Raw genomic sequence first — 16,653 nt, 5'->3', positions numbered from 1 at the left:
TATAGTATGAGTCAAAATCTACATGTGTAGAGTTATACCTAGTAGAAAATCTCTTGTGATTTCAGTTCTGTTTTTATGTGGAAGAATGATTAACGTTAAGAATGCTTTAAGTGGATTATCCAGATTTGCAATTCAGCTTTTCGTTATTTATTTCAATTCAAAGTCAAAACAAACATTACGTATGTGCATTTCACATCTGTTTCATTCATTTGTAAAGTCATTTGTATCTTAAACTCCCCAGCTCATCTCATAAATCAATGTATATTATCATGTAAACTTAATTTGATAAAGAGCACTCACCTCCAAGATTATTGAATTTTAGCCGTTCATCTAACCATTGTTCCCGAAACGTTAACTGTACGGAGTATTCCTGAAATCATGACATCACCTGTAGCAAGCTCTAGTGCAGATCAGAGCAAATACATTGATACATTGTCAAAAACCTCACGCACAACGATAACATTCATGAATTCTGAAAACTTAACAAACACGACACTTTTTAAATATACAAAGATTAATGACTGATTTACATTACGATTAATATTAACATTAACAACAACGCTTTCGTGACAAAGTCTATTAACGAAATTTCTTTGAACATTATTTTGACAATATTCCAATGTAACACCGACTCATACTATACTAACGACATTTTCCCACTTTGCTTTCGTAGCATCTGTGCATCTAAAAGCTTCATCACTTTTAATTTCATCTTTATCATCTAGACTTTTAGTTTTACGCACAAAGCTATTAACTAATGATTTTTTACCAGTAAGCTTTTATCGTGGTTTTATTTGTACCAATATCATCCTGTTCAGAAACTTTGTTTCTATGATATAGGATAAGTGCCAGAGCTTTAAGTGCGAAGTTTCCAACGAGATGTTACTGGTACAACATGATATATACATTTAGATATATTACACTAAGGGAAGGGACGGTGTCGAAGGTTCGCTCAATAATTAATTTGACATCAAGGCCCAATGCACTAGAGGATCCCTCGACATCTCAGCAAGTCAAATGAATTATCGTACAACAAAAGCCGGCAGATGCGTACAGAAGAAGTTCACACATGCTCACTCGACAATTTACTTTCGGATCCGAACTCCAAAGTGTTTGCCAATAACGGGTTAAGAGATGTTGATGGATATAGCGTAGTTGATGAGCTTAAAGATATCGGCTTCAATATACATGTCATGTATGAAGGAGATGAAGGTTGTCTGGCTACGGTCACTCCACGCGCGCAACAAATGGTCGTCATCCAAAAGTGAACGTTCGAGCGACAAGTCGAAGCAACATGCACAGAAGCGAAGCCCAGATCGAACTTACCGTCGTCAGCATTCGTTGAAGGAATGCTTTGTTACCTTCATGCACAATCGGCCAGTATAACTAGAGCTACGATACGTCTAGCTGTTGATTGGGGTCGGGTGTCACATATTGGTGGGCAGCCACCGTTCCAAGCACGAAGGCGAGTGCGGGCGCGGCGGTAAGTCCCGATTACACAACACAAATTCACATGAACAAGACATATCAACAATTAATTACAATCAACGTACACGACCAAAATAGTTTTTATAATCTCCTCATCTGCGTGAAATCAATATAAGAAGCATGATCAACTAAACATAAGGAAAATAAACAAAATGATGGTGTCTGGTGCGGGCCGCGGTCCCGTGGTACCTACAAGCGTGGCCGGATTACTTAATTTGGAAAATTACGTGAATTGTACTCTTATATGTAAGGCAATTGAGTCCAAATAGAATTTTGAACGTATCAGTGCTGTGATACCGAAGCGGTTTGCTGATCTGAGTGCGAGCTACTTGTAGTGCCAATAGTCCATCCTTACGTGTTTGTACAGCTCGAGGCGCTCCCGTGCGCAGAAGTCTGCTCTAATATAACACAAAAAAAAACAACAGGAATAGAAATAAAGGAAACAGAACAGAAATATTTTAATGAAGAAAATTAAGCTACAATTTTGATTATCAGTAAATTTTAGATTGCATTTGTTATTTAGACGAAACCAGACCAAGATAGGTCTGTAGAATTAATAAAAACAAAAAATCATAATGTGCGCGGCACCGCACCATTGAACTGGTTTAGCGACATATTTAGTTAACATTTAATTTATAACATTAAGGGTGGGTCAAATGATACATTTAGGAAAAGGAAAACTAAAGGTGCACAAATCAGAAAAACCCAAATCATAATCAAGGGGAAAACGTAAGAAACAGAAAACACGAACACAATAAGTAGGTAACGAATAGCTTGAGAATGTTTAGCGTAGTGCAAATCTTGCGTTATATTGAATTTTTATTATAAACAAAGTTGACAAGACTGAACTAATGCAAGGGCGCGGTCCATTGCCGCCGCGGTTACTGACGAACTGTTTGTTGCACCGGCGGCCAGCAGTGGATCGCGAAGTCCCACAGACAACCAAAACTTTAGTTTATAATAAAAACGTCACAGATTACATCAGGTCTTGTGAAAACACTCACCATTTTGTAATCATCTATTTTGCTGATGGACCGTAGATACATGTTGACATGGACTAACGTTGGCGCATAGCCTTAACGACAGAAAACAACAATTTAAATTTATATATTGTTTGTACCGCTTCATATTAATGCCTAACCACACTATAGCATCGTGAGAGAAGTACGCAAGTTGATGATAATGTTAGATGCTTAAAGATCGCAGCGGAGTGGAGCGGCTGCAGCGGCCACTGACACCTAGGGGCCTCTCCACTCCGCTGCGGAAGCTAATGCTCCGTCAGATGAACTCGTAAGGACAACCAGCCACTCTAAATTAAAAAGAACCAAAACTAAAAACTATAAAGACTAATTCATATTTTTTATTCTATGTATAGTTAGTTTTAGATGATAAATAAAGCTAGGATTATACCAATACTGGCGTTCTAAGAAGTAACAGACGCGCGTCTAAAAACGATTTTGGTCGTCAACACCAAACGGGATTAAAGAGAAATCGAAAGGAAAAAATAAAGAATAAGAAAAAATGAACATTACACATAGTGTCGGGTAAATCACTCCTAGTCAACAGGAGCGAGTTGCCCATTCATTTGACTTGTGTGAACCGCGAGGATACAGAAAACTTATACGTTTGTTACGCTAGTTGCGGCCCAGTCTGTCCTTAGTGACTTACCATTGTGACGTCATCGATCTTTGATATACTTCGGACAAATATATTGACGCTCACTACCGCTGGCCCATCTAAGTACCAAGCAAAATATACGATAAATCACGGGATTATTATTTACTACGCCTAACATAAGTTTGTGAATGCGCGTCATACCGCGTCGACTCACCTGTTCACCTGTAAATATTAATGTACACTATGCTCATGGATGATCCGACATAATACCACACAAACCAACAGAAACATAACTGTGATCAAACAAAACGTCTAACATCAAATGAATCGACATTGGGTTAAAATAAAACGCTGCAAACAACTTTAAATGTCGACTTGTCAACGAGAATTTGTGTTAGTGTAATATTGAGCAGTATCATTTAACTTGAAAATAAAACTAAAATAAAAAACAATATACAAAATATAGAAGGTAAACTAAACTATTGTTATCCAAAAGATTTAATTATGATTGCTCTTGAAGGATTACCTAATTTAGTTAAACTTATCAAAGTGGTTATTCGGAATCCCTAAAATTTTAAAATGACGCTTGGGTCCTTATTTCCTTATTCGCATTAGGTCCTACTATCACTACATTAAAGTTTCTTATATTATCTTTTACTTATACTACGTTATATTTTCTTTTACTACCGATATAAAATCGCTACATCACGTTTAGGGGTTAAGAGAAAACAGACTTGCAAACGTGGCGTGTTCCGGAAATTAACATTTTGTATCAGAAAGCTACGCGTTCCTGCTAAATAGGGTTTGTTTAGATTACACTACGTTAATCTGGATTACGTCAAGACAGACAGAACATACTATTGTATTTATGTTTACTTCAAATGTAATGTTATTCCTGAGTTTTTTTTTCTTTTATTACGATTTTATTATTTTTCTCATCCAAATCTATAATAAATTTATCATATTCAATGTAAGTTTCATCTATGTGACGTTTTTCTGGATATATCGTTAGCTCGGTACTATTGGGCTTTTTATTTGCACCTATTTTATATACATATACTGGTGTTTATACGTAAGGCTGCCTTTTAAGTTCTGTCGTTTGCTAACTTCCCGAGATTATAAAAAAAATATATATATGCCACTTTTATCTTCTTGAATTTAGAATTCGAAATCAAAAGTATGTTTTTAAATTGGTCGAATAGTTTTATTGTATTGTCCATTCCAACGTGGCAGGTCGGTTGTAAAAATGGAAATGTCTAAGGAAAATTTGCGTGCGATAATTTTCTAGAACTTTAAAAGGGGTTTGTCGCGACTTTAGTGCTTTGAAGAGATTAGTTCTGTATTTAGTAATGTAGCACCATGCCTTAGGACCGTAGAACTCTAATATTTAGGATTTCAACGTGGCTACTCTAGCCTCAGTGACAAGCCACGTGAAGGTCGTCCAAAAAGCGCTATGACGGAAGATAATATCGACGCCGTGTGTCAGCTAATTCTCGCAGACCGATATGTAACATACTGCGAAATAGAGGCATCCGTGGGCATTTCAGGGACCACTATCCAAAAAATTCTGCACGAAGAACTTGTCGTAAAAAAGTTGATCTCTCGTTGGATACCCCATTTGCTTAGCGACGACTAACAAACAGCCCGTGTAAGTTGGTGTCGCAAAACTCCGCAGCGATTTAACGGAGGAGAGTCAAAGCATGTCTATGATATTGTCAAGGGTGACGATTCTTGGATATATGCTTGCGATCCATATTCCTAGCAGCAGTCAACTGTGTGGGTCTTCCAAGACGAGCCAAAACCGACCGGAGTCGGTCGTTCAAGAATCACTTAAAAAAAAATAGTTGCCTCGTTTGTGGCAAAGGGTGGCCACCCCCCCACTATTGTACTAGAATATTGCAAAACGGTTACCGCTGACTAGTATACCACTATTTGTTTGCCACAAGTCATCACCGAATTTAGAAAAAATAATTCAAGACGTCGAGTGATCCTGCACCATGACAGTGCAACTTCGCACACCGCCCGCCAAACAAATACGTTTTTGAATTCCCAAAATGTAGAAATTTTGGATCATCCACCTGACAGCCCTTACTTAAGCACTAACTATTTTATTACATTCCCCAAAATTAAGGAAATTCTTCGTGGTCTACCTTTCAGCACACCTGAAGAAGCTGTTGACGCTTGAAAATAGGCCGTTTTGACTACCCCCACTTTGGAATGGAATAAATATTGCAAAAACTGGTTTATACGTATGCAAAAGTACATTAAATATCCCTACGTATTCTTAAAAAAACAATAAACAGTAATAACCTATTGAATTGTTTATACTAATTTCAAACGACACAACTTAAAAGGCAGCCCTCGTACACAGTTGCTAATTCTGAAAAAAAAAGTTGTTTTTCATCATATTTTTTTAAGTAAGTAACACTGCTTTTAGTTGTATTAGTATTGTGTTAAGCTTTGATTATAAATATGATAGTACCATCATCAAAATCAATAATTAAACGTTATTTCCTATCCCGACACTATTTCATTTGACAATAATTACATCATCTATCTATATAAGCCGGTCTATTGGTCTTTGCCGTTTATAAATAATGAAAAGTTGTTCCTAATAGCTTTCTAACGACCCTATCGGTTTCATATTAAACGCCTCACAAGTCGTTTCACAACGCCTGCTGTAAATAAAAACAAGAAAACTGAACTTCCTATTTATAAGGAATTTGGTAAAATCCATTAACAGTGTCTACTTAATAAAAATATAGCAATAAGAGTACCATCACACTGCAAACTTCAATTCGGTCGACAGTTTTTTCGGACTCATAAATATGTATGGAAATGAACGGTAGTAGGCATATGACAACGATCATGTATTTGGCCGGTATCAGACTAAAAACTGTGATTGAATTCACGATCTCAGAAAAAATATTTTTGCCAACCATCGGGTTGCCAACCATTTTTGTCGACCAACTGTTTAGTCTGCAGTGTGGGGCAGGTTCTCTTAAAGCTATTTGATAATATCCATTAACCGAGTCTACTTTGTAAAAATATGGCATTAATAGGGTAAATATTTCGTGACAATTAGTTTTTTTCGAAACATTACTTTGATCGCGTGATTGGGGCATTTTTATCGATTCTTTAATAGCACTGCAACGATACATTAAGTTATTCTGATACAGATAATGTCACGGAACTTGTAAATGGATAACTTTTTAAAAGCATACTCAATGCCATAGATATTGAAAACGCGATTTGTGAAAAGTATGATAGTTTAGTTTCTTTGTTTCTGTATACCTACCTATGTTTTTATATCATCTTTTATCCATAGGACGTATCTATATAATTCCATCAGTTTTGTATTTCAGAATAAATTGGCTAATTTAGACATATTATGTTTGTTTACAGCGTATTTATTTTAAAACTATATTCCTAACTTTATTTTCACCTATTTCTTATCTAAAGTTGAAGCCGGTACATTTTTACTTGAATTGCTCTTTTTACTACACTTTTGACCTCACTATTAATTTTTAATAGCCCTTATAAATAAACTACAGGAAACCCTCACCAAAAAATAAATGTAAAACAGAAACACATTCAAAATTAAAGCAATAAATATCATAATAATAGGATTTCAATTGGGAATACCAAGAAAATTACCAGCAAAATAAAAAAACAGCACATGACATATCAATCACTCCATGGAAATTCATAAAAAATCAATTATTTCATGGAATTAAAAACATAATGTAGGAACTGCTCTCTCGTTTACCGTAACACGCCCGCTCCCGTATCAAAAAAACAATATTTAATAGGCTGTAACATTTGTTTCTATCTCTCTTCACCTTCATATGAAATATTAATTTGTCCAAGATCGTAATAATGAGCAAAATGTACGTGCGTCAACACAAAAGTACCAATAAAAAACCAAAAATAAAAACGTTGAAATTTTGAAAAATGTCGGTTACTATATTACGTGCCAATCTGCCTAAATAAGGTCTTACTGAACTAAATTGTATTTGCCTATCTAAATTTGCCTACATATTTCAAAAAGTGCAGGTACGAGCTTGGAAAATTAAAGTCATTGTCCTCACACGAAGTCGTGATTGTGATTCACACTCTAATAATATTATTTGATGAACAAACGCTACAACCTCTTTAGGGGCTGCTCTTTAAACAAGATTACAATCTAAGATCAGCAAGAAGCAGAAAATTCAAGGAGCTTTATGAACGACATTAAAAGATCAAGAAAAGATCGCATGGTAAATGAGTAGACAAGTCGCCCGATGTCGACACAACGCCAGAGAGCGCAAGTGCGATACCCGCCGTTTAAAAAGAAGTAAGATCTTTTCCTGAATGTCTCCATTCATAACACCTCATTGATTTTCCAACTCCTCAGTGATCGAAGATTATGACCCCGTCTAATGGCTTTTACTTTTCACACTAACGACACAACATGAAAATGTTTAAATTCATCGTCCTTTCTATAATTACTAACCATCTTTATGTCGCTTATAGTCGTTATACTTCTCACGAACAGGTTTATATTAACTACAGCTGGGCCATCTGTTAAAACGTTTCAGATAAATCAATTAAAGTTCAGTTTCCTACCAACCAGTCCATTGGTTAAATAGTTATATTTATCAATCATACTGCAGTAATCAATCACTCGAAGTGCCTGAGTATCCATTTTGGATTGTTTATAGTTTCAGAGTATCTTACACTTCATGATTGTGAAAGTACAGTCGGAATTAAAATAAAATTAACTAAGGTTGCCGATGAGAATGACATAATCAATGATACGATTGACACGATTATAAATTCAGTCCCTTTGGACAAACTATTATATTAATAACTCAATATCTATGAGAATAGTGATTGTTTTAAAGCGTGTCTAGGTCAAACCGATTGGGTATAATCTAAAGTACAGGGAAATAGCTAACGTTTGCGTGTTAGTTAACACATTAATAATTCATCATTTGTACTCGTACCTAAATACGTACGAAAGGGAAATTAATATTTTATCATTGTAACTGATTGATTGGAATTAAATGATAGAATTAATTTTAGATGTCCAAATATACATCTGAAACTAAAATTAGGACAATGTTTTTCCGTGTAATTACTTATGATAAGTATTTTTAAATATCTATTAATAAAATGTAGACACTTCTCTTGTATGTATACGGACAAATTCTCATCTTTGCCGTATTATTCACATAAGTACTTGGCTTGTAATTCTAATCAAATAAATATTTTAACTAATTATGTTATCATTAAAACATAAAAACAATGATAACAAAAGCGCAATTTTGAATGGGTACTTCAACGGTATGGTACGATCGGACTTTCTGACTTTTTACGATTTTCTGAACACAAGTTTTATGAAACGTAATTTCAAACAAAAATGTAGTTGTGAAGAAAATGGGCTATTCTAATACCTACGTTAACGAGTTATTTGTAACACATAATAATAGTATATATATATTACTGTAGATATAGCTATATGATTTGACACCACAAATAGGAAGTTTGTAAACAGCTCTATGTTGACCCAACTAGACCAATATTTACAACACCACTACAACCTTGAACATATTTAGAAGCAATACTGTAAGTACTGGGCTAGGTATGACAAAATCACAAAGAAACCAATACTCCTAGGTACGGACACAATCAAAAATTCAAATTCTCTATCCAAATAGAGCAATGAATATAGTGACTTCATAATCAAAAGTTAAGAAATATAGAATCCTTCATCCTACTACAAAAACATCTAGGTATATAAAAAAACTGCTCTCACCTACCCAAGTTAAAAAAAAAACTGGCACCCAACATAGGCACAACAGACCCTAAATTCACCTATCAACATAAAAAGTTTTGATAACAGAACTGTTTTCCCAAGAAACTAGACTGAACAGACCATTAATCTCAAGCTTGCAGCTGGACCTGGAATTTTTAGAGCATGGATAATTCTTTCAGAAGTAAGACAGGCTGGGAACATTAACAAAGTGTTTAATGAACCCGTTTGGGGTCAATTCAATGGTAGAGGGACAATGTAAGAAAACTCGCTTGAACGCCTGATTTTTGTCTGTATTTTACTTTTGTGTTCTCGTAAATAAATGTATTTTCTTTCTTCGTTTCTTGATATAGAGGTGGACATTGTTGTAGAAATTAATTAAGGCCTGAAGATGTTTCGGATTCAATTTGCCGATAAGTGTTTAGCAATTTATGTATTTCTTTGCAGAAAGGAGATTGCAGTCCTTTGTAGTTTGTTATTCTATTCGTTCTGAATCCTCAATCTTCAAAAGCAATCGCTTCAACAACATCCATTGTTAGATTTGCATATCCTGCAATTTTATCTGGTTATTCAGCATTTGTGCTGCAAATTCGCTAATAAAGCTACCGAGAAGGATCCTGTCACTTTGCATCATAAAAACGTTTATCCAATTTCGTATTCATGTCTTAAAAGATTGATTAGATCTTTTGCATTCAAAAATAAATTCGTTGCAGACTGAGAATGGCGAAACGGCGAAGCTTTGTGATTCTGAGAAGGAAATTATCAAAAGCAATTCGAATATAATGATCATGAAATTCGAGAAGTACTTTGTAGGTACGAAATACCTACCAAATATCGGGAACATAACAAAAATGCTTACCTAAGAAACGATTACTCTAGCTCCCCGTTTAAGAAACCCGCTGACTCACATTTCCAAAACCCTCTCACAAATTAAATGTTTTTTCTCCATTAACAAGAGAACAGTACAAAATCACACTTAAGGCCGGTATTTTTTTTCCATTACCACTTTCCCGCGCGCTGTAAAAAGATGGCGGAAAAAAATTGTAGCGTGATTTATGGTTTTATGTAACGTACCTCTATTGTTACGCAATGAGCTTGTGAAAATGACGGGATGTAGCACTCCAGATCGCTTTGATGCTTTTTTTGGTATCTCTCGGGAGTTTCCGATGCTGTCAGTGAATTATTTTAAGTAACTTTGTAAAGAGAAGATATTTTTGTTAGGTTTTGGGTTTGGTCGTGAAGAAAATAGAACACCGAAAGTTTCTAACGATATTGAAATTGAAGCCCGTCTAGCAATGATTGAACGTTAATTATGAAAAGTGTTTGCAATGAAAATCAATGAATTCTTCGAAGATCATCTACATAAAATTACAAAATTAAAAGGCCGAATAAAAAAATGGCTGAAAAAAAGCTACAAGCCAAAATCGATCGTTGATAAAAAGAGGTACCTACATACATCGTTGCGATGTTTTTTCCTTATTTATCGAGCACAAGCTAATGTGTTTTGACAGGCAGACAAACGACTTCCCTTCAATACCAAGACATTAGCTAAAAACCTTTTATAGAATCATCCACGGAATATAGAAACAGCTATAGACTGATGCAGCATGTTTGAAGAAACATAGTTATGTGGAACCTTCCAGAACAGGCCAAAATTGATTGAGGAACTGATTGCTGTATTGGTAAATATTTTGAAAACCACGAACGATTACCAACTTTGGATAAAGATATAGAGAAGATATTGGATATAGAGAAGTACCTACAAAACCATAGAACCTTAAATAAAGTAGATGATTACTAGTTACTTCAAAGACAATCAAAATACAAAGGAAAATACGACTGATGAAGAAGTAATAAATATCTCAATAAGTCCTAAAATATGAAGATCAAAGTTGCTACAATGCAATAAACGACTCTATTACATCTGCAAATGATACAAATATTGCAGAAAATTATTCAGATGATGACATACAAAATCACAATTACCTACATGTGCACATTTTGCAGTCACATTCCTCCTTGATTTACTTTTATTATTTTCACATGGTGTTCGGTCACATTCCAGTGGTGAACTCGAAATATAGTGTTTTTTTTTGCTGTAGGTATTCTTATGCATGATTGGCAAAGTTGGTAAATCAGCGATCCTAAATTGATAAAATGAGGTCATATATTCCGTTTTTTTTTCGAATATTTAAAAATGAATTGAAGAGCCAGTAGGTAATTACAATATGCATAATTAATAATTAGTTTCATTAAATGTTAGTAAATTATACGGTTCAATAGTTATTAGTTAATTTCTGTTATTACGGATTAAAAACAAAATAAAAAATAGCATAGTTAGTAAACAAAAAATAAATAAAAAGTACCTTACGTCGTACGCTGAAATCCTTTTCCGGTTGGAAAAGAAAATTCTTACAATTTATCAACAAGATCAATTTGAACTCTATTACGTAGTGTTACGGTTCACTATTGAATGTTTCTATTTGTATTAGCTTTGGTCCTGTAGTGGTTGAAGCGATAGCTATTTTCTTATACATAACTCGAATGATTAGGATTTTGTGTTACCCTTGACACCAATTTTCTGTAAGGCTAGACTTTCGAGTATTTCTTCTTCAATGCAGGTAAATGTTGTTGCTGTTTGCACTGTGAATTCAATAACTCCATGGCACCTCGGCGAACGACTATAATTTATTTTGGCACATTCTCCGATACGGTAAATGCATGTTTTCTAAATTATTTAATGCTGGATAAATAAATTCCATTTAACCGATTATTTATCTATCATCAGAGTGAAATTACTTACTAACTATTAAATTGAAACATATACCTAATCAAAATTAAATAACATAGACATCTAATTAATGCCCAGTCCCAACTTCCCATATACATGTAGGAACTAGCTGATATAAATTATCATTACAGTTAATAACGTGCAAATATTTCTGTCTAAATCCCTTTCACAAGTGCCAAAACTGATAAAATACATCCCAGACTGCACAAAACGGACACCAGTGCCAACATTACGAATATAAAGACTCAAGTATATACAGAAGAGCTTTTATGTATGATAAATGATGAGAGGAGATTAACAGGTGAAGTAAACAAATGACTAATGGAAGACATAACGCTTGTTTATGCTCGTTCGTCTGAAGATGCCATTAGGGAGAAGGCAATATATCTTGCGTCTGTAGATGAGACAGAGAGATTCGGTGTGCACGGGTTTAATTTGGCAGACTAAACTAGTGTAAAGGGATTGGGCGTTTCAGATGGATGGACATTGCATCATTAAAGTTTCTTTGAAATAAATATTATAATTGGTTTTGAAACATGATAAAAGATAAGATAGGAGTAGGTTTTGATCGTATCGACCAACTAAATAGAGGAGTTTCTGTTCATGGTTAGAGAGATTATGATCGTTATGAAGAAAAAAAGTTTTGGTATTTGAGAATCTACTGGTTCCAGCAGAAGCAAGACAAGAAAATATCTAATGGTATTTCAAGAGTGTTGGGTTCAACAATAGTCGACATTACTCACAATGAAATACAGGACATAACAAATGATTAACAGGAAACACTAAGGTACATACCGCCCCAGATAGACAATAATATAATGCTGTGTAAAGAGCGTTTTTCCAAAGACTGCTTCTGTATCATTAATCTAACAGAAATTGTTAGAGGTGGCGACGCCCGCCATTGAAAGTTGACAACGATAAATGGTCTTCAAAACTGCGACTACTTCAAGACGGTTCCTATTCCTTAAAGAATTCAATACATCATATTTTTATTCGCGAAATCTTTTGAAAATCTAGCTTTAAGCACTAAGTGGTCTGCGTCAATAAGAAATAGATTTATCATCGTTTTGAGCAAGCGTTCGCGATCTGAGCTTTTATCACGAATGAAAAGGGCGTTGGACGAATATAACCCAGTTGTTTGGCAATTTTTCATGTCTAGGAGATTTTCTGTTTTTGTGATCAAAGTTCTAGTACTTAGTTAATCATTTCTATATTGCAATGATGGAGAGGCCTATGTCCAGCAGTGGACTGCGATAGGCTGATGATGATAATGATGATATTGCAATGAAGAGTTAACGTAATCATGAGGACAGTAAACCTTGCAAGTTATTTTCGAATGTGACAGACTATATATATATACTTCCCTGCCGATTTCGGCTATGGACATATATGTGACAGACTACGGATATGGTGTTTCGGTCTTTAGTTTAATGTTTCCCGATGGTCCAAATATATGTCTTATGCCTTTATAGTGTTTGATTGATGCAATGGCAATTACTAGATTTCCGGTGATTCATCGTTTCAAATGTAACTGTTTATCATTTATGTTATCATTTTCTAGAATTTTAGAATACGTCGTTTCTTTCTCTTTCAGATCTAATAACATACTTCCTCCTAATTCCTTGTCATTAAGTCTATACAACTAAACTTATAGCCGCCTGCATTTACCTACTTCAAGATCTTTATTTCTTTATTTCCTATCTTAATTTTATCCTGTCTCCATATTTATCTCTACCTATGTCTGCCTACCTAGCTATCGCTTCAACCAGGACCTTACGAAGCTGTAAGCGAAGCTCAGACTCACCAGTGCCGTTGATCCCCGAGGGTCGGATCCTGGCGTCGTATCTCCCGGGGCCCAGGATCTGATCCAGGATCTGCTTCTCTTTCTCGCGGAAGTTGATCTTCCCACCGTTCATGCATCTGGGTATGAGGAGATGAATGATAGTCAATTTTATTTCAAAATAATTTTTATTTCTGGGTTGAGGGGGTCAGATAGGGCAGTCGCTCCTTGTAAAGCACTGGTACCCAGCTACATCAGGTTAGACTGAAAGCCGACCCTAACATAGTTGGGAAAAAGGCTCGGAGGATGAGAATAGGATGAGTCAATTTTTATTACGGTTTACAAAACACTTAAACAACTCAATAGAATGGGTATTTAGCCTTAATTTCGAAGTAGCTAGTAGTAATGATTGAACCGTAAATTGACTATTGACGCCATATCCCTATCATTATATTATGACAAATGTTAAGCTAAAAATAAACAGTTGGTGTATTTGTGTAGCCCTATTTTCTAACACCTTCAAAACATCTTATGAACAGTCATTTTTATTTCGAGGGCAACATAATTAACAGAAAAACGAGAAAACTATGACATGGACAAGTGATTAATTTGTCCCTTTACAATTTTAGAAATATAGAAACAGACACGTATATTTTTCACGGAAAATAAGCTCCGGATATAAATTATAAAGTTAAAATTTATTGATGCCAAAAATTCCCTGGTCTAGAGAAATATTTTCGAAGAACTAAATCAGTAGTTAAAGTAGGTGTTTATGATTGGAAAAGTCCAGAAATTTGTAGATTGATAAGTAGGTAAGTATGTATTTAAGGACTGAATTATATCTTAGGCAAAATGTTCCAGAGTTCGTTAAAGTAATTGGTGAGTCATAAAAGAAAGAATTACGTTGCTCGGTTGGTTGTGATTTGTTTTAATAGCTAAAAAGCGGTATATTGGCATTTGTCTTTTGGTTATATTATTTTAAGTATAGGTTTCATTTTTTTGCAATTTAGTCATCAACATAAAAATAGCTTCTGCCAGCGGTTTCACTCGCGTCCCGTGGGAACTCTTTAGTGCACCCAGATTAACATCAGCCTTTCAAATAAATGGGGTATCTAACACTGAAATAATTACTGTTATAAAGTTTTCAGCTTTTATTAGTGTAGATTATTTTCTTTTTTTTTACCATGATACTTAACTCAATGAAGAAAGAAAACACACAGCTTTTTACTGTTCGCACAAGACACGCATGACAATAAAATACCGCATTTAAAACAACTCCTCTGATGTTGACAATCTGACATATTTACACTCGCTGGAGATGATATAAATATGATTCTCTATTGGCATAGCAACCAATAATAATGTTATGTCATGGAGAACTACTGGAGGAACATATTTTTATTAATATGTTTACTTTTGTCGGGTTTTCTGGGTCACCCTTTGTATGTTTCGTCTGTGTATATGACAGGATAAGTGTTAACGTTGACAAAACGTGAAGTTTTTGAAAATTGCGCTAGAATATGAACGAACAATAATTAGTTTGAGTTCAAATCAAGGAAGACTAAATACAAGTCAATCTTAACAAGGCCAGAAAAAGCAAAAAAAAAAAACATTACATTCATTGATTTTTCATAATTAATTTTCATAATTCTAACTTGCCTGTTTACCGTCATTCAAACACGACATTAACTGTTTAGACAGACAAAAATAATGAATGACAGTCATTTATTTCATCAACCTGCCATCACGGTTTATTTGAGTTTCAGTTGTTTTGACAATATGCCTGTAACATGACGCTAGTAAACAAACGTATATGATCAAAGGTAATAGAATTTTTTTTTTGAAAAAATGTGGGTAAAATTAAATGCAAATGGGAGGCTAATTTTGTTAGCCAGGTGTAGAGTTTCAGAGGAAATATTTTAAGTGTTAGATGAATTGGCATTGTGTGAAAGTAGAGAAGGAAAATTATCTATAGGTAAGTACTAATATTGTAAAGGTAAAGAGTTTGTTTGAAAGCGCTAATTTTAGGTACCGATTTGTAAGAAGTGTTAGATAGCCCAATTATCGGGAAACGCTACACACTACTTTGAGTGAGCAGAGTATATAGAATTAATCTAAAAGAAGGTTCCGTACAATATCTTGAAATAAATTATTAGAAAAAATCTGACCTTTTAGATGTCATGTTAAGAAAAATACCACAAACTTTTTGTTTCGGTCGCTGTGTCAAAAGAAAACGCATTTTTCACTAGCAAAAAAAAATGGAAAAATGCAGACAAGATGCTATGCAGGCCGTAAATAAAATCCAATAGTATAGCGACATTCTTAGTTAGAAAAAATACATACTTTGCTAGATATTTTTAGAAGACAGTGGAAATGTAAATAAATGACCGGTTGGTCAGTGGGCGTATCAACGTGTACTTAAAGAATTAAACAGATTTATTGCTCTGTTAACGTTTATAACTGGCCTAAGTGAATATAATTTTCTTTACAATGCCACTATTAAGATCTAATTTCCACTCAATTGAGTAGTTAACATAATGATACGGCACATAAATAAACATAGGTACTGGATAGATAGATATATTGTTTATCATGTTACATCAATTTAAATAACAAAAAGAAAAACTAAACATTTAAATGTTCAGGTATCACAATGGGCGGCATCATCGCAAAAAAAAAAAAAATTACCGACTTCCCAAAAGGGAAGTTCTCAATTCAGATGTTTGTAATTTTTTTTGAAAATCCAAAGCTCTATTTATGAAAGCATTCTTGAAATTCAACATTTTATTAGTGCCTACAAAACTGCCCTGAACAAAATGAATCTGTTTAAATAAGTGTTCTTGTAACGTTACAAATGATTGCCATGCCACAAATAGATCCAAGTAAATAGGTAGGCATATTTAATCTTTAATACCTACTTATAACAAATCACAGCATAAGTAGGCATAAAAACACATTGCTCTTTAAATTCAACCATCAAAGAATTATGGCTTCTGTTTAGATAAACAATCTTATAAAATAAAATGAATAAACGTATCTGTTTCTACCTACTAATAAATTCTATGGTTGATAGTTTCACTTACCAATGACTATTTTAGTATGGAAAACCCAAGGCTGATTTAACGTGAAAAATAGTAGTAAAATACTAAAATACATTCCGAAGTTAGTCTATTTTTAGTT

The 16,653-nt window shown here is 34.4% G+C and overlaps 1 protein-coding gene across 2 annotated transcripts in view; it reads right to left on the bottom strand.

Annotated features, from left to right (window-relative positions):
* LOC124640684 (glutamate-gated chloride channel) overlaps positions 1–16,653 on the bottom strand; it is a 35,833-nt gene that overhangs the window by 7,246 nt on the left and 11,934 nt on the right. The window contains exons 3-5 of one of the 2 annotated variants that reach the window (XM_047178573.1): positions 13,498–13,613; positions 3,157–3,224; positions 301–370 (exon numbers count right to left, since the gene is read on the bottom strand). In XM_047178573.1, the coding sequence (XP_047034529.1) occupies positions 301–370; positions 3,157–3,224; positions 13,498–13,613 (254 nt within the window). Of the gene's footprint in view, positions 1–300; positions 371–2,492; positions 2,564–3,156; positions 3,225–13,497; positions 13,614–16,653 lie in introns of both variants that reach the window. The other variant, XM_047178572.1, reaches the window with a different exon arrangement.

The sequence above is a fragment of the Helicoverpa zea genome, chromosome 21 (assembly GCF_022581195.2).
Source record: "Helicoverpa zea isolate HzStark_Cry1AcR chromosome 21, ilHelZeax1.1, whole genome shotgun sequence".
NCBI lineage: Eukaryota > Metazoa > Arthropoda > Insecta > Lepidoptera > Noctuidae > Helicoverpa > Helicoverpa zea.
This window is presented reverse-complemented; position numbering and strand designations above follow the sequence as displayed.